The 16,728-nt window shown below is 38.7% G+C and overlaps 1 protein-coding gene and 1 long non-coding RNA gene across 2 annotated transcripts; both read right to left on the reverse strand.

The window, feature by feature from the left end:
• Positions 1 to 7,134: 7,134 nt before the first annotated feature.
• On the reverse strand, positions 7,135 to 8,217 carry LOC124878470 (lymphocyte antigen 6G-like). Its single transcript, XM_047382422.1, has 3 exons — positions 8,078 to 8,217; positions 7,602 to 7,706; positions 7,135 to 7,462 (listed from the first exon to the last, which is right to left on the reverse strand). Exons 1-3 carry the CDS (start codon positions 8,124 to 8,126, stop codon positions 7,308 to 7,310), a joined length of 309 nt encoding a protein of 102 aa, XP_047238378.1. The 5' UTR covers positions 8,127 to 8,217; the 3' UTR covers positions 7,135 to 7,307.
• A 6,939-nt stretch (positions 8,218 to 15,156) lies between these two features.
• Positions 15,157 to 16,239, reverse strand: LOC124878479. The gene is made up of 3 exons (XR_007040785.1): positions 16,100 to 16,239; positions 15,624 to 15,728; positions 15,157 to 15,484 (listed from the first exon to the last, which is right to left on the reverse strand). It is a non-coding gene; the product is annotated as an uncharacterized LOC124878479 (long non-coding RNA).
• Positions 16,240 to 16,728: the final 489 nt, after the last annotated feature.

Genomic DNA, 16,728 nt, shown 5'->3' on the forward strand with positions numbered 1-16,728 from the left:
TATATTTTGTATAATGGTACTAAATTGTATTTTATTAGACCTACTTGCTCTGATGCCAAAATCCAAGTTTGGAAAGGTCTGGTACCTGGTGACATATGCTACTGCCAGCCTTTAAAAATTGTTACAGCTGAAGATCATTATTTTATGTCTATACCAAAGCAGGAAATGATACTGTGCAGTATATAAAGACTACATCAATGCTGTCACTTTATCCCCCACACCATTACACCACCACCATCAGCCTCAACCGTTTATACAAGGCAGGACGGATCCATGCTTTCATGTTATTGATGCCAAATTCTGACCCTACCATCTGAACGTCGCAGCAGAAATCGAGACTCGTCAGACCAGGCAACGTTTTTCTAATCTTCTATTGTCCACTTTTGGTGAGCCTGTGCGAATTGTAGCCTCAGTTTCCTGTTCTTAGCTGACAGGAGTGGCACCCGGTGTGGTCTTCTGCTGCTCTAGCCCATCTGCCTCAAGGTTTGACGTGTTGTGTGTTCAGAGATGCTCTTCTGCAAGCCTTGGTTGTAACAAGTGTTTAATTGAGTTACTGTTGCCTTTCTATCAGCTCGAACCAGTCTGGCCATTCTCCTCTGACCTCTGGCATCAACAAGGCATTTGCGCCCACAGTACTGGCGCTCACTTGATATTTTCTCTTTTTCGGACCATTCTCTGTAAACCCTAGAGATGGTGGTACGTGAAAATCAAAGTAGATCAGCAGTTTCTGAAATACTCAGACCAGCCCTTCTGGCACCAACAATCATGCCACGTTCAAAGTCACTTAAATCACCTTTCTTCCCCATTCTGATGCTCGGTTTGAACCGCAGAAGATCATCTTCACCATGTCTACATGCATAAATGCATTGAGTTGCTGCCATGTGATTGGCTGATTAGAAATTAGAGTTAACAAGCAGTTGGACAGGTGTACCTAATAAAGTGGCCGGTGAGTGTATTTTATTTGGTCTTATTGTGTATTTGTATTTTTGTTTAGTTCCAACAATGTTTTGGCTCCACTCAGCTCCTGCCACTATTATCAGCTTCATTCAGTCCACCTGTTTTTGCCAATCAGCCTGTTATCACCTGTGCTAAGCTCATTATATACTCTGCAATTCCATTCATTCTTAACAGGTGTATACTGTTTGTTTATTGCCATAACCCATCTTGTCAGATTTTCTTAAGTATTAAACTTTTCATCTCACCACGCTACCTCTGCCTGCCTACACTTCAGTCTGCTCCTAATAACTCATCCTTATGTTTGACCATTTTTGGTTGCGTGGGCTGATAGCATCAGCTAAAAATTAGACCAACGTTCAATAAACTTTGCTTCCGAGTGTTAAATGCACTGGAGAAATCAAAGAACACGATTCTCTTAGTGCTGTCTCCTTTGTCCAGATGACAGTGGGTTTGTTGTATTAGTTGTATAATGGTGTCTTCAGCATCAACTCCACAGTTGTAAGCAATTTGCACTGGGTCATGAAAGGTGATTTTTTGCTTACTCAGGTAAGCCAACGTGAGTCTCTCCTGGACCTTAATGATGTAGGATGTCAGAGCAAGAGGTAAGCAAACAAGGCAAGATATGATCCACAACACTGGAGCTTTTTGTTGTGACAGACTAAGATTGAAGAGGTGCTGCAGAATCCCACATAGCTGGTTTGTGCAGGCCTTCAGGATTCTGGAGTTGACAGTCTGGACCTGCGGCCTTTTACCATTTGTCTCTCCAATTGCTTCTCCACCTGACTTCTAGAAAAAGACAGACGGGAGTGGGAGGCAAGGAGAGCACCAGCATCTCCTGATTTGATTGTATAGAATGTTAAGAAGCTACAGGATCCACGACCATTAAGAAAGATAACACAATTAAAGTGCAACAGAAAAGCATAGTATAATGTGAGGTATGTTTAGCTGGGGTCAAGAGAGGAGAACGCGGACCTTTTTCCCTCAACTTAACCTATTGAAGACTGCGTCCAGTTCATTGTCTTTGTCCAGACTTGGATTTTTTTGATAATTCTTCTTTTAGGAGCCTGCGATCTGCTTCATTCCTGACCACACATCTCGAATATTGTGTTGTTGAAACCTGGTCTCCAGCTTCTTCTTGCACACCTCATTGCTGACTGTAATCATTACTTTATGTTGCTTTGTATACTCCTCAATAACTCCCTGTCTCGCTCCCTGAAGGCTCTTTTTTATCCAAAGTCAGTCTAAAGCACACATGTTAATCCACAGTTAAATGGCTCCCAAAACAAAATTAAGGTTTTGACGTAACCTTAATAGTATGAACTTTAAACCATTTGAGCTGCTATGGATTGAACAGGCTACTCAAAACCCTCCAACTTGGCTAAATTTAAACAATCCTGGAATAAAGAGTGAGTCAAAGTCATGGCCGGTTCTAGCTGTTTTGGTACCCCAGGGAAAATTATGATTTGGGTCCCTCCTCCCATACAGCTATCAATATATATAAAAAGTACTTTAGCTTTTATTACTTATTGATAGCTGCAGTGTGTTTTCTGTTTAATCTATATTTTATGGTTAAACTGTATTTGTCAAGGTGTGGGAGTTGTACCAAAATGCAGACAACGAGGAGGGAGCCACAAGGTAAAGGATATGTGTCATGATTTGTGGGTGTTTTGGGGTTTTTACTATTATTTCTTGACAGCACTAAACAAATCAGTCTCCTCGTTTCACCTGCTTCATGCTCCATATATACACATCAGTTCTGTTCACTTCTTGCGGAAACTTTATGGATCATGCCATGTCTGTCTTGGCTGCCTATTTATTGTTTTGTTCTTGTCTCCTCTTGTGAGTGAGTTTTTGTTTTTCTAAGATTAAATCTTTTACTTACCTTCGTGCTGCCTATTTGTCTGCATTCCTCCGCTACACAAACCTTGACAATATGGTGTTTAATAATAAATGAAAGCCTTGCAAATAGACATAAGACAAGATCCTGGCGAACAACGGGCATGGAGCAGGCAGCAACAGGAAGTAACAGGGCTGACATCAGGTATAAATCAGGAGGAACCAGTGGCAAACAATGAAAACCAGAGAGGATAAATACTGAGAGAAGTGGAGAGTGGACCAATGAACTGAGGAGGCTAATCAGGGAGAGAATCAGGAGCAGTGGTAGGAAGCCTAAACAATACTGAGGGAGAGTGACTAATTAACACAAATGAGCAGGGAGTGCAGGGGGATAACAGAAAAACATCTAAATGAACTGGAGCAAGTATACAATGAGACTAACTAAAGAACATTAATACGTGGAAACCAGATCTGAACTAAAAAAAAACAAGGGAAGAGTCTGGCAGTGTAGAGCTGTAAACATAACTCAAAAACTCAAAACACAGGCAGATCATGATATTATTGCTAAGTAAAAGGAGCAAATAAGCGAAATTATCAGAGAAAAACCAAGTGGAGATTCTGATTCTGTTCACACTTAAGTCCACATGAAATAAAAGTCACGAAACTAACACTAAAACGTTTTTAAAAGGTTAGATATCACTTTCAGACACTACCAAGTCATTTAAATAGGCACTAATTCATCAAAAGATTTTGGATCAACTGAGCGAGTGGTGAGTAGACTTAGTTTTCCATTTTTTTGGGCATTTGATTTGCAGTGGTGGGAGGTCCATCAAAATGAGGAACAACAGGGCTCAAGTGGGTTGTTGTTTACATTTATCTGTTTTTTTTTTATTTTCAATAAAGAGTATTAGAAAAGGACAACAGTAAGAGGTGCACTTTGATGCTATTATTTATTTAAATCTATGTTCTTCTTTGAGTTGTCAGCAAGCGCCCTGGGGTGCAGTCTATGTGGCCTCTGCCAGGAACCCAGCTCTGGTCCAAGCTCCTCCTTTTGTCATTTGTTGTGAAATGCTGGCAGGTCTGAACTGGCCACAGCAGCTAAAGTATTCTTTTTCCAAAGAAGTCGTTTAGAGATGCGGGAACACCCCACGGAGAAGAAAAAGAAAGAATTTTAAGAAACTCGGTTGTTTAGCTTCTGTACCTATATGTTTCTGTTAAATTGCTCAGTTAAAAGAGCTTTGTTTGTCTGTTCCTAGTATGAGACCTTTGTATGTTTTTGAAATTGCCATGGTATGCCAGTTTGGTTTTGAGGTTGTTGAAATGAATTCATGTCTGTGGGTTGATTTATGTTTTAGTGAAGTTCTTCTTTTGAGTGATATACTACAGTTTAGTAATGAAAAGTTTCCCTTCTGTATCTTTTTTGGAAATTTTTTTGTCTGTCTTGCTTTCCTTGTTTTAAGTGTGAACCCCATTTTGGTAGAAAATCTAGCTACCGCGAGGCCTCTGGTTGTAAACTTCATCCTCCTAAGTGTTTGTATAGTTCTGGTATTCCTTTGTTTTGTCAGATTCTATGATATTATATCTTTATGCTGCCGGTTTACTCTGAGTGCTCAGCTTCTTTTCTTAAGGGAAGCTTTGCTTGATGGCAAGTATGCATTATTTTTTAACTTTGAACCTAAAATATGCTGTGGTAATAGCGAAAATAAACGAACTAAATTAAATCAACTCTCTAACATGGAATTTACTCATAAATGTTATATTTGGTTTTGTCAGCTTATGCTGTGCTGGTGGCGCAGGGGGTTAAACATGCAACCCATGTATGGAGGTCTGAAGACCTTATCTCTAGTTCATTTTCTGCAGTGTCTTTTAAACCTATTTCTCAAACTCTATTATTTCATGCCACTATTATAGAGTGGCATCAGTCAATCATAAAACCGATGCCAAAATTGTCAAAGGCTGACCCCATAGAACCACTAAACTACAGAGCCATCAGTATTAACTTATGGCATTTCTGTTAGATTTTATAAAGCAATCTTATCATTTTTTTAAAGCCCCAGTTGCATGTGTACAGGTGAACAAGTTGAGGACCGGCTGGTACTTTATTGGCTGCTCTGGAGCAAACGTAGAACAAGCTTCACCATCCTTTTTCTTCAGCAGTGGAGTCGTGTACAGTGAGTGAACATAGAGGTCAATGGGGTTAAGTGCTTCACTGTTTCCACAGAAAGGCGGTACCTGCCAATTTGAGGTCTTTCTGAAGCTCTCTGTGAGTATTTTTTTGACTCTTGGACACCTCCTTCATTATTTTTTAGTTCTCTGTCAGAAGTCTTGTATGGGGCACAAAGTCTTTGTTGGTTTATGGTGAAAGGATGTTCTTTTGTGTTCAGAATTATTGCCCCATGCTTTCAGATGTTTAGAAATATGTCTTTAACAAATGTCATAAGTGCACACGTGGACAAAGCTGTTGGTACCCCTCGGTTAATGAAAGAAAAACCCACAATGGTCACAGAAATAACTTGAATCCGACAAAGGTAATAATTAATAAAAATGAATTGAAAATGAACAAATGAAAGTCAGACATTGTTTTTCAAACATGCTTCAACAGAATTATTTTTTAAAAATACCTGGAGGAGGCTCTGTTATGTTCTGGGTCTGCTTTGCTGCATCTGGCACAGGGTGTCTTGAATCTGTGCAGATATAACGAAATCTCAGGACTATCAAGGGATTCTAGAGAGAAATGTGCTGCCGAGTGTCAGAAAGCTTGGTCTCAGTCGCAGGTCATGGGTCTTTCAACAGGATAATGACCCAAAACACACAGCTAAAAACACCCAAGAATGGCTAAGAGAAAAAGATTGGACTATTGTGAAGTGGCCTTATATGAGCCCTGACCTAAATCCTATTGAGCATCTTTGGAAGGAGCTGAAATATGCTGACTGGAAAAGGCACCCTTCAAACCTGAGACAACTGGAGCAGTTTGCTCATGAGGAGTGAGCCAAAATACCTGCTGAGAGGTGCAGAAGTCTCATTAGCAGTTATAGGAATCGTTTGATTGCACTGATTGGCTCAAAAGGTTGTGCAACTAAATATTAAGTTATGGGTACCATATTTTTGTCCAGGCCTGTTTCATGAGTTTATATTTTAAAATAATTATGTTGAAGCATGTTTGAAAAGCAATGTCTGACTTTCATTTGTTCATTTTCATAGAATTCATTATTCATTATTACCTTTGTCGGATTCAAGTCATTTCTGTGACCATTGTGGGTTTTTCTTTCATTAACCGAGGGGTAAAAACAATTTTGTCCATGTGTGTATGTTTTGCAACTACAGGCTTGACATTGGTCATGATTTAGAGGCGTTTGGGTTTTGATTTTCTTTTTTGTGTGTATTTTGATCATCTCCTTGTTTTTGTAAGATCTTGCCTTGTTTAGTTCATTTCCCTATGCTCTTTATTGTTAGGTATTTTCTTATGTGTTTAGCTTCCTAGTTTTGTAATGTTCTTTAGAGTTATTTCTTGTTAGATACTTCCCTGGGTTTTGTTTGTGTTACATATTCCCCTGATTACTCTCACCTGCAGTCTTTGTCATTCTTTATACTTCCTCATTATATATCTTCATTGGTTCTCATTTTACTCCACTAGATTGTTCCTTTTGACTTTCATGCACCCTTTTACCTTCCATTACCTGTTTTCTTTGTGTTCCTATGTCCTGCTCTTTTGTTCTTCCCATGCTTCACATCATGTTCTCCATGTGCCGGCCTCTGTAAGTTTGCTTAGTATTTTAGAATAAACCTTCACACCGCTTTTCACACGTTTCTGTCTGCACTTGGGTCCTACTCTAAAAACCACATTTTTGAACAGACATTAATGCTTTCACCAATCATGACATCATGCTTGTGCAATACCTTGGTAATGAGAAGCCTTTTTGCAGGTCATCAACAAAGACTAAAACAACCAATATTAATTTGCACGTTTGTAATTGCTTTCTTAATACTGACAGATTTCAACAATTTTCCTTGGCTTTCAATTCCACTTTGAGCATTAGTACCTTAATACGTATGGTACTTACCCCCTGCAAACTTTCTCCTAATTGCACATTACTTAATTTATGGAGTAATCTGTTGTGATTTGTTATCTCTTCATGGGACATTTGACCAGCATATTCAGAGGTAACTACTTTATAGATTTGCAGCTACTGAAAAACACTGATATCGTTTTTAGCCCTGAATAATGTAAGAGAAACATGCAAGTTGCTTAAGGAATCATTAAAATGTGTGGATATTAAAAAGATCATGTTAGGAATATAGGGCCAGCTCATTTATTACACTAAAAGTATTACAACATAGCAGTTTGTAGACTGAGCAGTTTATTAATTCATTCAATCAGGGTTCACATATTTTTACTGTTTCATTTTTACAAGAGTCAAGCATGTATTAAATGATTCATAAAAATGCAGCATGTTTGTCCTGAGTGCATGATGAAACCAAACAATGAAGCACAAAAAGAAGAAAATTTTAGAGCCTTAAATAAAGAGCGTAATTAGGGCTGAGGACAGCAGCAGCACGATGACACCAGGACCAGTTGGTACGGCACCGTTGCACAAGTCGCCTTCACAGCAAGTTATAGGTGCAATGCATGCTGGGCTGGTCATGCAGCCCTTGTTTACCACATTCGTCCCTTCGAAGACAGAACAGGTAAACGTATCAGTAGTGTTATATACTGTATAATGGCCACAAAGTGCTCATACAACAAGTTCTAATCTTTTTGAAAGTAAACAGCTCTAGCAGCAAAGCTTCTCACATATTTAACAGCTCACCTATCTTGAGAGAAGAACATCGGTTAAATAACACAGAACAAGCTGTGGTGTCTGTGCAGGACTTCGGATCAGCTGCTGTACATGAGTAGCATCTCAGTCCACAAGCTAAATAAGAAACACAGCACTTCAACATTAGCAACACATAGAAAATAAATTCTAAACACTTTCCTTCATATTTACAGTCATAGTCTGAAAGGAAAAATTTCCATGTAATAAAAACATATAGACCTATATAGGTACACACAATAATAGTGGTTTATTAACCACAATACCTTTTTTTTCCTCAAAAACACATGTAGAAATATTTTGCATGTTAAGAGGTTTAAAGAATGATTAGTTACCGATTGTTATAAGCATAATAGAGAGAGGAAAATTGAGAGGAAAGAAAATCTTCAAAAAGACATTTACTTTACTTGCGTTTTCAAATTCACAGTGACATTTGACCTGTAGTTGCTACAAGCTAAATCTAATCTTACCAGAAGAGAAAGTCAGAAACAGAACCAGAGCTCCGTAAAGCTGCATCATGAACTTGATCTGTTTAACAGCCCTGTGAATCGAAAACTGTCACACAGGGTTTTTCTTTCAATCTTTTCTTTGCAAGTCCTGACAAAGCTCCTCCTTCTCACATGAGTGTGGTAGTGTTTACCACACTCATGTGGTACAGGGGTTGGACAATGAAACTGAAACACCTGGTTTTAGACCACAATAATTTATTAGTATGGTGTAGGGCCTCCTTTTGCGGCCAATACAGCGTCAATTCGTCTTGGGAATGACATATAGAAGTCCTGCAAAGTGGTCAGAGGGATTTTAAGCCATTCTTCTCGCAGGATAGTGGCCAGGTCACGTGATACTGGTGGAGGAAAACGTTTCCTGACTCGCTCCTCCAAAACACCCCAAAGTGGCTCAATAATATTTAGATCTGGTGACTGTGCAGGCCATGGGAGATGTTCAACTTCACTTTCATATTCATCAAACCAATCTTTCACCAGTCTTGCTGTGTGTATTGGTGCATTGTCATCCTGGTACACGGCACCGCCTTCAGGATACAATGTTTGAACCATTGGATGCACATGGTCCTCAAGAATGGTTCGGTAGTCCTTGGCAGTGACGTGCCCATCTAGCACAAGTATTGGGCCAAGGGAATGCCATGATATGGCAGCCCAAACCATCACTGATCCACCCCCATGCTTCACTCTGGGCATACAACAGTCTGGGTGGTACGCTTCTTTGGGGCTTCTCCACACCGTAACTCTCCCGGATGTGGGGAAAACAGTAAAGGTGGACTCATCAGAGAACAATACATGTTTCACATTGTCCACAGCCCAAGATTTGCGCTCTTTGCACCATTGAAACCGACGTTTGGCATTGGCATGAGTGACCAAAGGTTTGGCTATAGCAGTCCGGCCGTATATATTGACCCTGTGGAGCTCCCGACGGACAGTTCTGGTGGAAACAGGAGAGTTGAGGTGCACATTTAATTCTGCCGTGATTTGGGCCGTCGTGGTTTTATGTTTTTTGGATACAATCCAGGTTAGCACCCGAACATCCCTTTCAGACAGCTTCCTCTTGCGTCCACAGTTAATCCAGTTGGATGTGGTTTGTCCTTCTTGGTGGTATGCTGACATTACCCTGGATACCGTGGCTCTTGATACATCACAAAGACTTGCTGTCTTGGTCACAGATGTGCCAGCAAGACGTGCACCAGCAATTTGTCCTCTTTTGAACTCTGGTATGTCACCCATAATGTTGTGTGCATTTCAATATTTTGAGCAAAACTGTGCTCTTACCCTGCTAATTGAACCTTCATACTCTGCTCTTACTGGTGCAATGTGCAATCAATGCAGACTGGTTACCAGGCTGGTCCAATTTAGCCATGAAACCTCCCACACTAAAATGACAGGTGTTTCAGTTTCATTGTCCAACCCCTGTACATTTTAAACTATAGTAGTAAAAATAAACTTTTGAGCACTTATCTGCACTAACCTTGCTTAGATTTTAGAAGCATTCTGTCTCGCAACTGTACTGTGATGGATATAACTTAATAAATGCCAAAATAAAAAATCTGTTTTTGGCAGGAGCTGCGTGAAGCTGACACCCCACCCACTTGAAAAATTCCAGCAAATAGACAGAATGGTTAGTGCTTCGTTTGTGCAGGTTTGTGGCGTTGAAATTTTCGTTTGTGCTGTTTTGGTTTCTGATATATTAAAGATTATTTTTTAGGTCATCCAGAGGTCACCATCCCCCCATTTTACTCCAAATTGAACCAGAGTGGGCTCATTTTTTAGTGCTTCGTTTGTGCAGGTTTGTGCCGTTAAAATTTTCGTTTGTGCTGGGATATCTAACCTTTTCACCATAAACCAACAAAGACTTTGTGCCACATACAAGACTTCTGACAGAACTAAAAAATAACGGAGGAGGTGTCCAAGCGTTAAAGAAAATACCCGCAGAGAGCTTCAGAAAGACCTCACATTGGCAGGTACCGCCTTTCTGTGAAAACAGTAATGCACTTAACCCCATTGACCTCTATGTACACTCACTGTACACAACTCCACTGCTGAATAAAAAGGATGGTGAAGCTGGTTCTACATTTGATGCAGAGCAGCCAACAAAGTACTTGGAGGATAAAGTCTGGTTAATGACACCAACACTAAGGTCCTATAGGGCAACATAACACACACCATGTTTGGAAAAGAAATTACACTGCACATCACCTCAAAAACACAATTCTAACAGTTTGGAGGCTGAACAGTCAGGGTGTGGGGTTGTTTATCAGGATATAGTACTGGCAGACTTCATAAGAAAGGATAAATGAGGGGAATGATTTCCCAAAATGTTTTTGATAATTTGAGAATCTGAACATAAAGTATTTTTTCAGCTAGATCATCATCTCAAACATACTGCCATGGAAACTCTTGACTGGTGTCAGAAAGAGAAAATATCAAATTCAGTCGAAGGTCCTCTTGCATAGAAGAAGTGCTGGAATGTTCATGATTTAAAGTGAGTGTGTGTTGAAGAATAGACCAAATCACTCCACAGCAGCATATTGGTCCTCAAACAATAACCATTGTTTTTCTCACGACAAATCAATAATTTCACTCATGCAAAACTGTTCAAATGAAACATCCAAATATCAGTAAATCCACAGCAAAATGTATAATTTTTGTTAATTGTTAATAATTTAATAATACTGGGCGAGTAGGAGGAATAGCAACCATATTTTAGTCCGATTTATTGACTAGTCCCAGACCAATCAATAGCTACCACTCTTTTGAATATTTAATCCTTAGTTTTCCTCATCCAAATTGCAAAACACTAAAACCACTTCCATTTGTTGTTTTGTACCGTCCACCAGGCCCTTACTCTCAATTTTTAGATCAGTTTTCAGACCTTTTATCTTATTTAGTGTTAAATACAGATAAGGTTATTATAGAGGGGGATTTTAACATTCATGTTGACATTGAAAGTGATAGCTTAAATATAGCCTTTAATGCTATCTTAGACTCAATTGGCTTTGCTCAAAACATTTAACAAACCTACCCACCTTTTGTCTTCATTCTCTGGACCTTGTGCTGACATATGGCATTGAGTGTAAAGACATAACAATATTCTCTCATAACCCTGTCCTGTCTGACCATTTTTTAATAACCTTTGAGTTTAATTTAACCGAGTACTCCACACCTGAAAGAAAATTTCATTATAGTAGATCATTATCAGACAATGCTGTAACAACCTTTAAAGAATCTTTTCCACTTTTGATTTCCTCATTATCACAGAAAAGCACAGTGGAGGGCAATAATTCTGTTTCTGCCCTTTCACAAATTGATTCTTTTGTTCATAGTGTTTCTTCATCATTGCGTGATGCATTAGACAATGCAGCCCCCTTGAAAAAGAAGGTAATCATTAATAGGAGGCTAGCTCCCTAGTTTAATTCAGATCTGCAAATTTTAAAGCACAATGTTAGGAAATTGGAGAGAAAATGGCGCTCTACACACCTAGAGGATTCCTACTTAATCTGGAAAAATAGCCTACTGTTGTATAAAAAGACACTTCGCCAAGCCAGAACAGCTAATTTCTCATCATTAATAGAAGAGAACAAGAATAATCCTAGGTTTCTCTTTAGTACAGTTGCTAAACTTACACAGAGTCATTGCTCTGTTGAGCCATCCATTCCCTTAGCTCTCAGCAGTCATGACTTTATGGGATTCTTCCAAAATAAAATTGATTCTATTAAAACGAAAATGTTTGACATACTCCCGAAGATGATTACTTCATTTGTTGTGAAATGCTGGCAGGTCTGAACTGGCCACAGCAGCTAAAGTATTCTTTTTCCAAAGAAGTCGTTTAGAGATGCGGGAACACCCCACGGAGAAGAAAAAGAAAGAATTTTAAGAAACTCGGTTGTTTAGCTTCTGTACCTATATGTTTCTGTTAAATTGCTCAGTTAAAAGAGCTTTGTTTGTCTGTTCCTAGTATGAGACCTTTGTATGTTTTTGAAATTGCCATGGTATGCCAGTTTGGTTTTGAGGTTGTTGAAATGAATTCATGTCTGTGGGTTGATTTATGTTTTAGTGAAGTTCTTCTTTTGAGTGATATACTACAGTTTAGTAATGAAAAGTTTCCCTTCTGTATCTTTTTTGGAAATTTTTTTGTCTGTCTTGCTTTCCTTGTTTTAAGTGTGAACCCCATTTTGGTAGAAAATCTAGCTACCGCGAGGCCTCTGGTTGTAAACTTCATCCTCCTAAGTGTTTGTATAGTTCTGGTATTCCTTTGTTTTGTCAGATTCTATGATATTATATCTTTATGCTGCCGGTTTACTCTGAGTGCTCAGCTTCTTTTCTTAAGGGAAGCTTTGCTTGATGGCAAGTATGCATTATTTTTTAACTTTGAACCTAAAATATGCTGTGGTAATAGCGAAAATAAACGAACTAAATTAAATCAACTCTCTAACATGGAATTTACTCATAAATGTTATATTTGGTTTTGTCAGCTTATGCTGTGCTGGTGGCGCAGGGGGTTAAACATGCAACCCATGTATGGAGGTCTGAAGACCTTATCTCTAGTTCATTTTCTGCAGTGTCTTTTAAACCTATTTCTCAAACTCTATTATTTCATGCCACTATTATAGAGTGGCATCAGTCAATCATAAAACCGATGCCAAAATTGTCAAAGGCTGACCCCATAGAACCACTAAACTACAGAGCCATCAGTATTAACTTATGGCATTTCTGTTAGATTTTATAAAGCAATCTTATCATTTTTTTAAAGCCCCAGTTGCATGTGTACAGGTGAACAAGTTGAGGACCGGCTGGTACTTTATTGGCTGCTCTGGAGCAAACGTAGAACAAGCTTCACCATCCTTTTTCTTCAGCAGTGGAGTCGTGTACAGTGAGTGAACATAGAGGTCAATGGGGTTAAGTGCTTCACTGTTTCCACAGAAAGGCGGTACCTGCCAATTTGAGGTCTTTCTGAAGCTCTCTGTGAGTATTTTTTTGACTCTTGGACACCTCCTTCATTATTTTTTAGTTCTCTGTCAGAAGTCTTGTATGGGGCACAAAGTCTTTGTTGGTTTATGGTGAAAGGATGTTCTTTTGTGTTCAGAATTATTGCCCCATGCTTTCAGATGTTTAGAAATATGTCTTTAACAAATGTCATAAGTGCACACGTGGACAAAGCTGTTGGTACCCCTCGGTTAATGAAAGAAAAACCCACAATGGTCACAGAAATAACTTGAATCCGACAAAGGTAATAATTAATAAAAATGAATTGAAAATGAACAAATGAAAGTCAGACATTGTTTTTCAAACATGCTTCAACAGAATTATTTTTTAAAAATACCTGGAGGAGGCTCTGTTATGTTCTGGGTCTGCTTTGCTGCATCTGGCACAGGGTGTCTTGAATCTGTGCAGATATAACGAAATCTCAGGACTATCAAGGGATTCTAGAGAGAAATGTGCTGCCGAGTGTCAGAAAGCTTGGTCTCAGTCGCAGGTCATGGGTCTTTCAACAGGATAATGACCCAAAACACACAGCTAAAAACACCCAAGAATGGCTAAGAGAAAAAGATTGGACTATTGTGAAGTGGCCTTATATGAGCCCTGACCTAAATCCTATTGAGCATCTTTGGAAGGAGCTGAAACATGCTGACTGGAAAAGGCACCCTTCAAACCTGAGACAACTGGAGCAGTTTGCTCATGAGGAGTGAGCCAAAATACCTGCTGAGAGGTGCAGAAGTCTCATTAGCAGTTATAGGAATCGTTTGATTGCACTGATTGGCTCAAAAGGTTGTGCAACTAAATATTAAGTTATGGGTACCATATTTTTGTCCAGGCCTGTTTCATGAGTTTATATTTTAAAATAATTATGTTGAAGCATGTTTGAAAAGCAATGTCTGACTTTCATTTGTTCATTTTCATAGAATTCATTATTCATTATTACCTTTGTCGGATTCAAGTCATTTCTGTGACCATTGTGGGTTTTTCTTTCATTAACCGAGGGGTAAAAACAATTTTGTCCATGTGTGTATGTTTTGCAACTACAGGCTTGACATTGGTCATGATTTAGAGGCGTTTGGGTTTTGATTTTCTTTTTTGTGTGTATTTTGATCATCTCCTTGTTTTTGTAAGATCTTGCCTTGTTTAGTTCATTTCCCTATGCTCTTTATTGTTAGGTATTTTCTTATGTGTTTAGCTTCCTAGTTTTGTAATGTTCTTTAGAGTTATTTCTTGTTAGATACTTCCCTGGGTTTTGTTTGTGTTACATATTCCCCTGATTACTCTCACCTGCAGTCTTTGTCATTCTTTATACTTCCTCATTATATATCTTCATTGGTTCTCATTTTACTCCACTAGATTGTTCCTTTTGACTTTCATGCACCCTTTTACCTTCCATTACCTGTTTTCTTTGTGTTCCTATGTCCTGCTCTTTTGTTCTTCCCATGCTTCACATCATGTTCTCCATGTGCCGGCCTCTGTAAGTTTGCTTAGTATTTTAGAATAAACCTTCACACCGCTTTTCACACGTTTCTGTCTGCACTTGGGTCCTACTCTAAAAACCACATTTTTGAACAGACATTAATGCTTTCACCAATCATGACATCATGCTTGTGCAATACCTTGGTAATGAGAAGCCTTTTTGCAGGTCATCAACAAAGACTAAAACAACCAATATTAATTTGCACGTTTGTAATTGCTTTCTTAATACTGACAGATTTCAACAATTTTCCTTGGCTTTCAATTCCACTTTGAGCATTAGTACCTTAATACGTATGGTACTTACCCCCTGCAAACTTTCTCCTAATTGCACATTACTTAATTTATGGAGTAATCTGTTGTGATTTGTTATCTCTTCATGGGACATTTGACCAGCATATTCAGAGGTAACTACTTTATAGATTTGCAGCTACTGAAAAACACTGATATCGTTTTTAGCCCTGAATAATGTAAGAGAAACATGCAAGTTGCTTAAGGAATCATTAAAATGTGTGGATATTAAAAAGATCATGTTAGGAATATAGGGCCAGCTCATTTATTACACTAAAAGTATTACAACATAGCAGTTTGTAGACTGAGCAGTTTATTAATTCATTCAATCAGGGTTCACATATTTTTACTGTTTCATTTTTACAAGAGTCAAGCATGTATTAAATGATTCATAAAAATGCAGCATGTTTGTCCTGAGTGCATGATGAAACCAAACAATGAAGCACAAAAAGAAGAAAATTTTAGAGCCTTAAATAAAGAGCGTAATTAGGGCTGAGGACAGCAGCAGCACGATGACACCAGGACCAGTTGGTACGGCACCGTTGCACAAGTCGCCTTCACAGCAAGTTATAGGTGCAATGCATGCTGGGCTGGTCATGCAGCCCTTGTTTACCACATTCGTCCCTTCGAAGACAGAACAGGTAAACGTATCAGTAGTGTTATATACTGTATAATGGCCACAAAGTGCTCATACAACAAGTTCTAATCTTTTTGAAAGTAAACAGCTCTAGCAGCAAAGCTTCTCACATATTTAACAGCTCACCTATCTTGAGAGAAGAACATCGGTTAAATAACACAGAACAAGCTGTGGTGTCTGTGCAGGACTTCGGATCAGCTGCTGTACATGAGTAGCATCTCAGTCCACAAGCTAAATAAGAAACACAGCACTTCAACATTAGCAACACATAGAAAATAAATTCTAAACACTTTCCTTCATATTTACAGTCATAGTCTGAAAGGAAAAATTTCCATGTAATAAAAACATATAGACCTATATAGGTACACACAATAATAGTGGTTTATTAACCACAATACCTTTTTTTTCCTCAAAAACACATGTAGAAATATTTTGCATGTTAAGAGGTTTAAAGAATGATTAGTTACCGATTGTTATAAGCATAATAGAGAGAGGAAAATTGAGAGGAAAGAAAATCTTCAAAAAGACATTTACTTTACTTGCGTTTTCAAATTCACAGTGACATTTGACCTGTAGTTGCTACAAGCTAAATCTAATCTTACCAGAAGAGAAAGTCAGAAACAGAACCAGAGCTCCGTAAAGCTGCATCATGAACTTGATCTGTTTAACAGCCCTGTGAATCGAAAACTGTCACACAGGGTTTTTCTTTCAATCTTTTCTTTGCAAGTCCTGACAAAGCTCCTCCTTCTCACATGAGTGTGGTAGTGTGGTGTGGTAGTTGGGGCATGTCTTTCAATGTATTGTTAACGCTAAACAAAAGGCAAGATTGTGTTTCCCATCATTTTGGGTCATCTGTTTTCTTATGCACCTCACATTTACACACAACTAATTTCGCTGGCAGCTGTACAGCTTCTAATAGTTTTAACATGTGCCATTTCCTTTCCAGTACTTGTCATTTCTCTATTTTTACATTGTGCTGCAAACACATGTAATGTTGAAAAAGCACATTGGCTGTCTGTATAAATTGTCACTGACTGCCCTTTAAAAATCTCACATGCCCTGGTTAGCGCTACAAGCTCTGCTGCTTGTGCAGAGTATGTAGATGGTAACGGTTTTGCTTCAGCTGTCTCTGTCAGGGTTACTACTGAGTAACCTACTTTATTTTTCCCAGTGTAATCTTTGCTCGCTGAGCCATCAACAAACACTTTAAGTGAGTCTAGAATTGCTGCAT

This window comes from Girardinichthys multiradiatus, chromosome 12 (assembly GCF_021462225.1).
Source record: "Girardinichthys multiradiatus isolate DD_20200921_A chromosome 12, DD_fGirMul_XY1, whole genome shotgun sequence".
Lineage (NCBI taxonomy): Eukaryota > Metazoa > Chordata > Actinopteri > Cyprinodontiformes > Goodeidae > Girardinichthys > Girardinichthys multiradiatus.